Consider the following 12,060-nt stretch of genomic DNA (forward strand, 5'->3'; position numbering starts at 1 on the left):
TGATATGCCTGTTGAACCCTAGTTTTGATAATGACAAAGAAACAAAGGAACAAACTAAGTAGTGAACTAATGAATTATTTAAGTGTATGGTGTCTAAGGTATCAATGCAAGGAATTGGGAGAATACGAAGTCAATGAACAAGTCAAGAGAGGATTTCAAAGGCTAAGTAAAGAAGTTTCTATGTTGATACTGGATCAAGCATTGGATCAAGAATAATAGAAGCTAGGCGTTTTATTTTCTAGTTCCAATGTAAAGGAACAAAGAAAGAATGGTAAGGAACTTGGCAGAATATTTGAGAATGAAGCGTTTGTTCCTTTGTAAGGAACAAACTAAGTGGCACTTAGCAAATATGTTAAAGGAACTGAACTAATATAAGGAACTAGACTTAGGCGTGTACTTAGTTAACGGTTAAAATGATAATGGAGTAAGTCATGCCTAGATTATAGGAAATTAGTTATTTCTAATTTCAAATGATAAAATCAGTTTTAAAAAGAAAATCTGTTTTGGAAAAGATTTTATTTTTCGGAAAATAAGAAAATAAATATCCGGTTGTTAGAAAGATTTTATTTCAAAGATATTATTTTCTTAAAGATTAGAAATTCAGATTTAAAGATAAAAAGAGTTTATAAAAACTGATTTTCGGATAATGCTCAAGGAACTCCTATTATTTAGGAGTAATGGCTGCATTTTATCCACGTTCATTTATAGTTCATGGGATCATGGGACATGATGTAAAACGTGTTCCTTAGGGGAAGGAACATCATGGGTAAATGGATTAAAACGTGTACTCTAACATTAATCCCAGTTCTTCATGATTAACACTATAAATATAGAAGTCTAGATAAGTTCCAAATTGTGTCTGACTAAGTAATTAAGTGAGTTTAACTTATTAAGTGTCAGTGCCTTCATTCTCTCATAATAGCCATTTGTTCTTTGCCTTCTTACTCTAATTCCACTAAGCTTATTTCGATCAATTGTTTTTGGTTTTTGGGGTAAGGGAACTTTGAGTGAAGTTCTGTAAGAGAAAGGCTTTGAGTGAAGCTTGTATGTGTAGAAAACTTCGAGTGAAGTTGAGAGGAACTGCTGTTAAGGGAACAGTGGTTCAGGAACTTGAGTTTAGGAACTCAAGGTGTGGCTCGAGTTAGAATTAGGTTGTAACAGAGTTGTTTGGCCTAATTAGTGAAAGTGTTGAGTTTAAAATCCCTAGTGGTCGAGGTTGTTTCTTCTTGTTGGGCCCAAGAAGTTTTTCCTCGTAAAAATCCCTTGTGTTCCTTTAGCTTGTTTATTCGTTTAAGTTTTAATTTCCGCAAAAAGTTACGTTTATTTCTACACCTACAATTCACCCCCCCTCTTGTAGTGTTCCTAGGGAAATAACAATTGGTATCAGAGCTAGAACTCACGTAAGATAGGAAACCCTATTGAGGAAAAGATCCAAGGAACAATGAATACCACCGAGAAACTTGAAGAAGGTTATTCCACTCAAAGGCCTCCTATGTTCAATGGGAAGTACTACAACTATTGGAAGAACCGCATGGAGATATTCATCAAGGCTGAAAACTATCAGGTATGGAGAGTCATTGAAGTTGGTGATTTCGAAGTCACAACTACAAATGACAAAAATGAGGTAACTCTTAAACCCCTCTCTGATTATGACAAATCTGATTTTGAAAAAATGGAAGTAAATGCCATGGCTATTAAATTATTGCATTGTGGACTTGGACCCCATGAACATAATAGGATCATGGGATGCAAATCCGCAAAGCAAATATGGGATTTACTAGAAGTAACCCACGAAGGAACTAATGAAGTTAAAAGATCGAAAATTGATTTACTTATGAATCAATATGAACTGTTCTGCATGAAATCCAAAGAAGATCCGAGACATGTTTCTCGTTTTACTAACATTATAAATGAGTTGGCTTCTCTTGGAAAGTTTATTTCATCTGAGGAACAGGTTCGAAAGGTTCTTAGGAGTCTTCCTAAGGACAGATGGATGGCTAAAGTCACTGCTCTTCAAGAAACAAAAGACTTCACTAAGTTCAACTTAGAACAGCTGGCAGGGTCACTTATGACTCATGAGCTTCACCTTGATACTGAATATGGTGAAAGCTCCAAATCAAAATCAATTGCTCTCAAAGCAGATGATGAAGATGATTCGGACTCTAAGAAGAAGAGCCCTCATGGTTCGAAAATTTCGAAAGATGTACAGGAACATGAAGAATGGAAACTTCAAAGGTAAAACTAAGAAATTTTCTAACAAAGCTGCTTGTCATAAATGTGGAAGTACAGATCACTTCATCAAGAATGTCCTCTTTGGGAAAAGACAAAACCAAAGAAAGGAACAAGGAACGCTTTGCTGAAAGGAACAAAGAATCAAAAGCACCTTTCTCTAAGGCAAATGTCGCAAAGCTATGATAGCTGCTTGGGGAGATTCAGAGACGGAAGAAGAAGAGGAACAACCAACTGAAGAAACAGCAAACCTTTGCCTCATGGCAAACACTGACGAAAAAGAAGATGAAGAAAAATTGAGGTAAGTCAACATGGACTTGAGTCAGAACTAGATGGTAAAACTAGGACTGAAATATATGATCTTCTTTATGATGCAATTCTTGAATGTAGAGATGAACGTGAAAAACGTGAACAAACGGAACAAGCCTTAAAGGTTGCAAGGAACACATAGAATGGCTTAAGAAAAGAGAACTGATGTCGAAACTAGAATTTTTGATTTGTTTGATAAAAACTTAAAAATCAAAGAATGTTATGAGAGTTTGAAAAATGAAAATTATCTAATTAATTTAGAGATTTCACACTTGAAGGAATTTGTCCCTGTTCTGAGTTCCTTTGATATAAGATCAACCCCTTTGAAAGGATACAGATCTGAGATTGAAAAAATAAATAAAGAGAAAATATTTTAAAGGAACAGATCTGTAATCTTAAAAAGGAATGGTTGTCGCAAGGAACAGAGGCAAAATCATGAAAGTTCCTAAGTGGATTGAGAAACCACAGACCAAAAGGAAGGAAGGTCTTGGTTTTGAAAACTACAAGAAAAGGAACAAGACAAAGAAATATGTTGATCTACCTAGTGATAAGTTCTGTATGTATTGTGGCAAGGTAGGTCATTACATAAATTCAATCAAAATCTGAGATGATTGGGAAAAATGACAATAAGTAAGAAAAAATGGGTTGTCAAAACAAATCCTAGTCAAGAACAGGAACCCACGAAAGATGGGGTTCCTCAACTAACAACTAGTTGATTTTTGCAGGTTGGAGTGAGGGGAACAACACTTGGTATCTCGATAGTGGTTGTTCCAAGCACATGACAGGAGACAAAACGAAGTTTCTCTCACTCACAACCTATGAAGGTGGCAGTGTAACATTTGGTGATAATAAGAAAGGTAACATTGTTGCTATGGGTAAGGTCGGTAAGTCACCATTACACTCCATTGAAAATGTATTTTTAGTTGAAGGTCTAAAGCATTTCTCAATTCTGTGACAAAGGAAATACTGTAAAATTTGATAAGGAAAAATGCTTAATCATCAACATTAAAACTAAGAAGGTTATTTGGAAGGAACAAGGAAAGGGAACACATACATTGTGGATCTAGACCTTGTTCCTCAAATCAATTGTCTTAGTGTTATTGAAGATGATTCACTTATGGCACAAGCGAGAATGCTAGCTTTTCATTACTTGAGAAACTTAGATCAAAAGACCTTGTTTTAGGATTACCATCTATAAAATTTCATATTGATCAAGTTTGTGAATGTGCACGAGGTAAACAAGTAAGATCCTCTTTCAAATCTAAAACGATTGTAAGTACCACTAAACCATTAGAGTTAATTCATATGGACTTATGTGGACCCATGAGAATTCAAAGCAGAAGTGGAAAGAGGTATGTACTTGTGATTGTAGATGACTACTCTAGGTACACTTGGGTTATTTTTCTCTCTAGTAAAGATGAAACTTATGATGAGTTCCTTGTCTTTGCTAAAAGAGTTCAAAACCTAAGTGGACATAAAATAATGCACATTAGATCAGATCATGGCAAGGAATTCGAAAATTATAAATTTGATGACCTAAGCAGAGATAATGGCCTAGATCATAATTTTTCTGCCCCTAGAACACCACAACAAAATGGTGTTGTAGAAAGGAAAAATAGAACTTTGGAGGAAATGTCTAGAACCATGTTAATTGCTAGTGAACTTCCAAGGAACTTTTGGGCTGAAGCTGTTAATACTGCTTGTCACATAATTAATCGTGCCATGATGAGACCTATCATTAATAAAACTCCTTATGAACTTTACTTTGGAAAGAAACCAAATCACCTATTTTAGAACATTTGGATGCAAATGTTATGTGCATAATAATGGAAAAGATAATCTTGGAAAATTTGATGCAAGGAGTGATGAAGCAACATTTTTAGGATACTCCTCACATAGTAAAGCTTATAGAGTATATAACAAGAAAACTATGTGTGTTGAAGAAAGCATTCACGTAATCTTTGATGAATCTGAAAAACATAATCCAAGCATACAGGTTGATGACTATGAGATAGGGTTAGCAACCTAGTCAAGGAAACAGATTCACAAGAAGAAGAAGAAGTGAAAGAGGAAAGGAACGAGGAATTCGAAAATAATGAGATCAATGATATTCCTGTTCCTCAAGGAGGAGAAGATGCTCCTGTTCCTCTAAATGAAGGAACTGAGTCCACCGAGGCTAACAGAGGAACAACTGAGCAGAGTTCCTCATCCACTCAAGGAACTCATGAGGAACAACATGTTCCTATAAGAGAGTTTCAACCAAAACCTTGGAGATTACAAAAGTCACATCCTGTGGAACTCATAATCAGCGACATATCCAAAGGTACGCAAACTAGATCTCAGTTAAGGAACTTTTGTGCATTTCATGCGTTCCTATCAATGATGGAACCAAGAAATCATGAAGAAGCCTTAACTGACTCTGATTGGATTATATCAATGCAAGCTGAATTAAATGAGTTTGAAAGAAACAAGGTATGGCATCTAGTTCCTTCATCTAAACAACAAAAAGTAATTGGCTTAAAATGGGTGTTTAGAAACAAACTAGATGAATATGGAACCATTGTAAGAAACAAAGCTAGACTTGTAGTAAAAGGTTATAACCAACAAGAAGGAATTGATTATGAAGAAACCTTTGCTCCTGTAGCTAGATTAGAAGCCATTAGAATCTTAATTGCATTTGCTGCTTACATGGGATTCAAATTATATCAAATGGATGTTAAGTGTGCATTTTTAAATGGCTATCTAAACGAAGATGTATATGTTGAACAACCCCCTGGTTTGAAAATAATAATCTCCCAAATCATGTCTACAAGCTTGATAAAGCTCTTTATGGGTTAAAACAAGCACCTAGATCATGGTATGAGAGATTATCAAGTTCCTTTTAGAAAACCACTTTAAAAGAGGAAAGGTTGATAAAACCTTGTTCCTAAAATCTAAAGGAACTGATATTTTGCTTGTTCAAATATATGTTGATGACATCATATTCGGAGCTACTAATGAAACATTGTGCAAAGAATTCTCAAGTCTCATGAGCAATGAATTTGAAATGAGTATGATGGTGAGTTAAATTTCTTTCTTGGACTACAAATCAAACAAACTGAAAAAGGTATAATTGTTCACCAACAAAAATACATAAAGGAACTATTAAAGAAATATGGCCTCGAAAATTCAAAGATAAATCACACTCCTATGGGAACTTCAACTAGATTAGATGAAGACTCCATAGGAACAAGTGTTGATCAAACAAATATAGAGGAATGATTGGTTCACTTTGTATCTAACTGCTAGTCGTCGAGACATAGCTTTCAGTGTTGGTTTGTGTGCTAGATTTCAAGCAAATCCAAAGGAGTCTCACCTCACTGCTGTGAAGAGAATTCTTAGATACTTAAAGGAACAGATGATCTTGGACTCTACTATCCAAGAAGTGATACATTCGAACTAAAAGGATATGCAGATGCAGATTATGCTGGAGATCTTGTAATAGGAAAAGCACCTCAGGTATGGCACAATTCCTTGGTCATAGTTTAGTTTCTTGGAGTACCAAGAAACAAAACACAGTTGCTTTATCCACTGCTGAAGCAGAATATGTAGCTGCTGCTGCATGTTGCTCTCAAATGCTTTGGATAAAACAACAACTTAGTGACTATGGAATAAACTTTGAATGTGTTCCTATTTATTGTGACAATACAAGTGCTATAGTATATCTAAAGATCCAGTGCATCACTCTAGAGTAAAGCATATACATATTAGACATCACTTTTTAAGAGAAAATGTCGAAAAAGGTTTGATTAAACTTGAGTTTTGTCAAACTGATTATCAGATTGCTGATATCCTAACTAAGCCTTTGCAAAGAGATAGATATGAAAATATAAGGCTTGAGTTAGGCTTAATAAAAATTAAGTGATTGTTCCTATGTCAATTCCCCCATGTTTGAATCAATTTGAGTGACTTTGTGTGCTAAAAATAATTGTGTTTAATTGCCTAAGACCATTGCAAATTGGAATGTTGCAAAACATAAACATGAAATCAAAGAAATTAAACAACTCACAAATGTCACATAATACTCCCCTTACTGTTCCTAAGGTCAAGAAACATGCATAGTATATGAAGGATATTGATATGTAGCATTAGTTGTTCCTATAGCACAATTCCTTAGCATTTATTTTCTTTCAAAAATTAAAATTCATAAAAATCCGAAAAATCCGATAAAATCCAAAAAAATTAAGGGGAACCAGTTTAATTAAATCTTGGTTCTTTTTATCTTTTCGTTTTCTTCCTTTTTATTTTTTAATTTTTATGCTTTATTTCTTTCCCGCGTGTCATAATTACTATTACATGCAAAACTTCCTTCTTCAATCCATCTAAAGAAACCGTGTTTCTCAAACGCTTCATCTTCACCAAATCCGAAACCTCATCACACCCTTTGATTCCATAAAACCTCCAAACCTTCAAAATCATGGCAAAAACTTCAAGAAACTCACCTTTTCCAACACCAAAAACAACCGACACTTCAAAAATGGAAATTTCTTCATCTCCAACTAAAACCCTTGAAACCGACATAATTCAAGAAAACCCCATAGAGGAACAGAATTAGAATCTCCTAGAAGGAGCATGAGAAGAAAAATTGATTGGGGAAGACGATGAAGAAGAAACCCCGGAACAATCTCAGGGGGAAGAAGAAGAAACTGCACCTGTTCCTTCCAAAGGAACTGTTTCTTCGTCTTCCAAGAAAAGGGTCGAACGAAGTGAATCTAGGTATGTCTTGGGCTTTTGCGTCGATTTAGAATGGGCAATAAAATTGAATTTCTAGAATTAACCTCCATTCTAAAGGAACAAGGCATGGAATTCTTGTTTGAATTCGCCTTTAATAATGCTCTTGTTCCTCTAGCTATGGATGAGTTTTGTGCAAATTTTGTTAATACTAATGGAACTTGCACAACTGAAGTTAGAGGAAAGAAATAAGGTTTAATCAAGCAACTTTAAGCAAAGTATGGGAAGTTCCTTGCAAAGGAACTGATTTGTATTTTAAAAGGAAAGGAACTGTTTCCTTTCCGAATTTTCCTCAAGACAAAATCTTAGAATATTTTGGAGGAACAGCTGGCCAAAACAAACTTAACCATACCTACTCTCTCCCCTTCACAAAGTACTGTTTAACTTGGTTTGGAGAGCACTCATTCCTCGAACTGAAAAGAGGAATGAAGTGGGTCTCTTGGATATGTGTTACATGTTTTGCTTGGACCAATACAAATTAATTTTCCTTCCCTCTTCATTCAACATTAACCACTGTACATTGAAAATATTGTGTTATTGGTACGGGCCTTGATAACTTCTTACTTCATCATTTTGAAGTAAGACTTACGGTTGGACCACCATAGGGTCAAACAAGGGAACATCTTGAATGAGAAGACCCTAAATGGACTTGGTTGTCTGTCCAAGAAGGTGTTCTCATTCAAGGAGAATGGCTTCCAGTTCCTCAGGAAAAAGAAAATGCCCAAACTGACTTAGAAGAAGATGTGATGTAATCTTGGATAACCCTGTTCCTAACCGGAGGAACCGAAACCTAAGAGGCGCAAACACATTGCCACTAAGCCTAAACCCTCTGTTCCTTTGAGAGTGAGAAAGAGCACTCGTCGAAAAATTGCTCCTGTTCCTGTTCCTTCCAACGAGGACTCTCCTTTAGTCCTTTCGGATAATGAGGAACAGGTACCCTCTACTCTCAAGGAACCATACCTCCACCATCTCCCAAACTCTCTGTTCCTTTACAAAAATACCCTCCATTTCACCTTCGTCCTTCTCTGTTCCTTCAAGTTTTGAGCAGTTGAAGGATGAAATAAAAGGCCAAATCCTTTTGCTTCCACCTCCACAACTCTTCCACCCACACCACCATTTCTTCCTCCCATTTATCACCCTTCACCTTCTGTTTCCATTCCTGGAACAGATGAGCCTTCCACTCAAACCTCCCGTTCCTTCACAACATCCCCCATCTGCCTCTAGTTCCAAGGGTAAGGAACAGGAAAATCCGGATGATACTAACTGGGTTAATGAAGTCTGCCTTCCTGCACAACATATGATAAAATTTTACAATCATCTTCATTGGACTTTGGATGCCAAAACTGATACTATGATAAGTCTTATGAAGAAATTGAGTGATACCGTGGTTCGCAGCAAAGAAGATGGAACTATGGCTCGTACTTGGAGGAGCTGAAGGAACAGGTTGAACTACATCATGGGTGGTGATGAAAAAGTTGGAGGATGTGGTTGAAGAAGAAGTTGTGAGGAACACCATTCCCTTCCCTTTCTTAGTTTCTTTATTGTTGTTTTGTTGTTCCTGTTTCTTTCATCAAGGAACACAACTTTTGTTTCTTCCTTTTTCTTTTCTTTCTTTGTTTTGTTATGGAACAAGTGCTATATAATCAATGACTTTTGCTATATTGTCTATGTTTCTAAATGCTTTGCATAATTTCTTCCTTGGAATGGCTAGTATTATGTGATTGATGTTTGAGCAAGTTTACTCTTTGATTTTCTAACTTAACCACTAATGGTGCTTGCATATTGGTCTTAAGGTGTTAAATCAATTCATCAATTCATAGAGTCTATTCTTTTTGAGGATGACAAAGGGGGAAAAGGATTTAAGGAACAAACTTAAAAAATGAAAATTTGAAAAAATTAATGAAAAATCAAAAATAGGTTAAGATAAATGAAAAAATCAAACGTCACTTACTCACATAATTGTGTTTTATTTTTCATTTTCTTCTTTATGTTTTTATTCACTTATATTATTTGTTATTTTCCTTAGTTTGTACCTTTGTTGTCATCATCAAAAAGGGGGAAATTGTTGAACCCTAGTTTTGATAATGACAAAGAAACAAAGGAACAAACTAAGTAGTGAACTAATGAATTATTTAAGTGTATGGTGTTAAGGTATCAATGCAAGGAACTGGGAGAATACGAAGTCAATGAAGAAGTCAAGAGAGGATTTCAAAGGCTAAGTAAAGAAGTTTCTATGTTGATACTGGAGCAAGCATTGGATCAAGAATAATAGAAGCTAGGCGTTTTATTTTCTAGTTCCAATGTAAAGGAACAAAGAAAGAATGGTAAGGAACTGTGGCAGAATATTTGAGAATGAAGCGTTTGTTCCTTTGTAAGGAACAAACTAAGTGGCACTTAGCAAATATGTTAAAGGAACTGAACTAATATAAGGAACTAGACTTAGGCGTGTACTTAGTATAACGGTTAAAATAATAATGGAGTAAGTCATGCCTAGATTATAGGAAATTAGTTATTTCTAATTTCAAATGATAAAATCAGTTTTAAAAAGAAAATCTGTTTTGGAAAAGATTTTATTTTTCGGAAAAAGAAAATAAATATCCGGTTGTTAGAAAGATTTTATTTCAAAGATATTATTTTCTTAAAGATTAGAAATTCAGATTTAAAGATAAAAAGAGTTTATAAAAACTGATTTTCGGATAAGTGCTCAAAGAACTCCTATTACTTAGGAGTAATGGCTGCATTTACGTTCATTTATAGTTCATGGGATCATGGGACATGATGTAAAACGTGTTCCTTAGGGGAAGGAACATCATGGGTAATTGGACTAAAACGTGTACTCTAACATTAATCCCAGTTCTTCATGATTAACATATAAATATAGAAGTCTAGATAAGTTCCAAATTGTGTCTGACTAAGTAATTAAGTGAGTTTAACTTATTAAGTGTCAGTGCCTTCATTCTCTCATAATAGCCATTTGTTCTTTGCCTTCTTACTCTAATTCCACTAAGCTTATTTCGATCAATTGTATTTTGGTTTTTGGGGTAAGGGAACTTTGAGTGAAGTTCTGTAAGAGAAAGGCTTTGAGTGAAGCTTGTATGTGTGAGAAAACTTCGAGTGAAGTTGAGAGGAACTGCTGTTAAGGGAACAGTGGTTCAGGAACTTGAGTTTAGGAACTCAAGGTGTGGCTCGAGTTAGAATTAGGTTGTAACAGAGTTGTTTGGCCTAATTAGTGAAAGTGTTGAGTTTAAAATCCCTAGTGGTCGAGGTTGTTTCTTCTTGTTGGCCCAAGAAGTTTTTCCTCGTAAAAATCCCTTGTGTTCCTTTAGCTTGTTTATTCGTTTAAGTTTTAATTTCCGCAAAAAGTTACGTTTATTTCTACACCTACAATTCACCCCCCCTCTTGTAGTGTTCCTAGGGAAATAACAATGCCCTTTGGTTATTATTTGTTAAAATTGAAATCTTCTTTCTCAATCTCCTAAGTTGAGATTTTTGCTATAACTTGGTGGTTTGTTTGATATGATCGTAATAGAGTGATTTTTCGTCAGGAAAATTTCTCCCGAATTAAAGTCAGTATGATGATTAGAGCTTATGTGCACAAGATTGGGCTTCTTAGGGACACGATTGATGCAGTTGATGCTCAGCTTTCTCTACAGTCTAGTGAGAAGAGTGGTGTTTCTTCTGGTAAGTCTAGGATCCTCGATCAGGTTAGTTGGTCCCGTCCCCCTTCTGATTATTGTAAAGTTAATTTTGATGGTTCTAAGCTTCCAAATGGTCAAGCCTCCTTTGGTTTTGTCATTCGTGATACTGAAGGGGAAGTTTTGTTATGTGGTGCTGGTGCTTTAGACTCGTCCAAATCTATTCTTGTTGTTGAAGCTAGAGGCCTTTGTGAAGGTATTAGAGGGGCTATTTCTTTGGGAATTGGTAAAATTGTTATTGAAGGTGACAACTTGGTTGTTGTCAACTCTATTAGGAATATTTGGAAAATTCCTTGGACGATTAATTCCATTGTTTTAGATGCAAGTGAAGATTTAAAACATGTTGAAGATGTCCAAATTCGGCATGCGTTTAGGGAAGCTAATGCAGCTGCGGATTGGATGGCGCATCGCTGCCACACGACGACTAATACTACTTACTGGTTTGATGTTCTTGATTTCCCCTATGTTGTAATCATCTGCAAGGATGCTTTATGGTGGCCCAAATATTGGGATCCCCTCTAGTTGTTTCTTTCCTTTATAAAAAAAATCATAGTGGTAGGGTGGTACCAAATTGAAGTATGAGAAGTGATACAATCCCAGATAAAGATCAACCAAATACACAAATGTTATAGCTGATGATATAAGAAAGGAGGAGGAACTAGCCGTTGGTAGATAGTTGATTATATTGCTTAAAAACCCTACTACCACTGTTTACAAAGGACAACTATATATAAACTCACTACATGACAAACAACATGATCATGTAATACTATTGATAACTCATTATGAGCAATTATTAGCAGCAGGGAATACTAGCAGGATATTCTCCATGCAAGGATACTTAGAGGAATGAAATATGACTCATCACTGCTAGGGTGATTACATAGGTACTCAAGTAAATTACATAATTCTCCTTATTACTCCCCCTCAAGTTGAGAGTGAGTTGGAAGAGGAAGCTCCCAACTTGGACAGCAGGTAGTTGTGTTGTTGAACTGAGAGTATCTTGGTCAGCAAATCAGCCACTTGGTTAGAAGAGGGAACATGTTGAGTGATGACC

General features: G+C 35.6%; 1 protein-coding gene across 1 annotated transcript; it reads left to right on the forward strand.

Annotated features, from left to right (window-relative positions):
• The first annotated feature begins 10,883 nt into the window (after nucleotides 1-10,883).
• Nucleotides 10,884-11,525, forward strand: LOC125496495 (uncharacterized). The gene has a single exon (XM_048641971.1). It carries the CDS (start codon nucleotides 10,884-10,886, stop codon nucleotides 11,523-11,525), a length of 642 nt encoding a protein of 213 aa, XP_048497928.1.
• Nucleotides 11,526-12,060: the final 535 nt, after the last annotated feature.

This window comes from Beta vulgaris, chromosome 4, assembly GCF_026745355.1.
Source record: "Beta vulgaris subsp. vulgaris cultivar EL10 chromosome 4, EL10.2, whole genome shotgun sequence".
NCBI classification, from domain to species: domain Eukaryota; kingdom Viridiplantae; phylum Streptophyta; class Magnoliopsida; order Caryophyllales; family Amaranthaceae; genus Beta; species Beta vulgaris.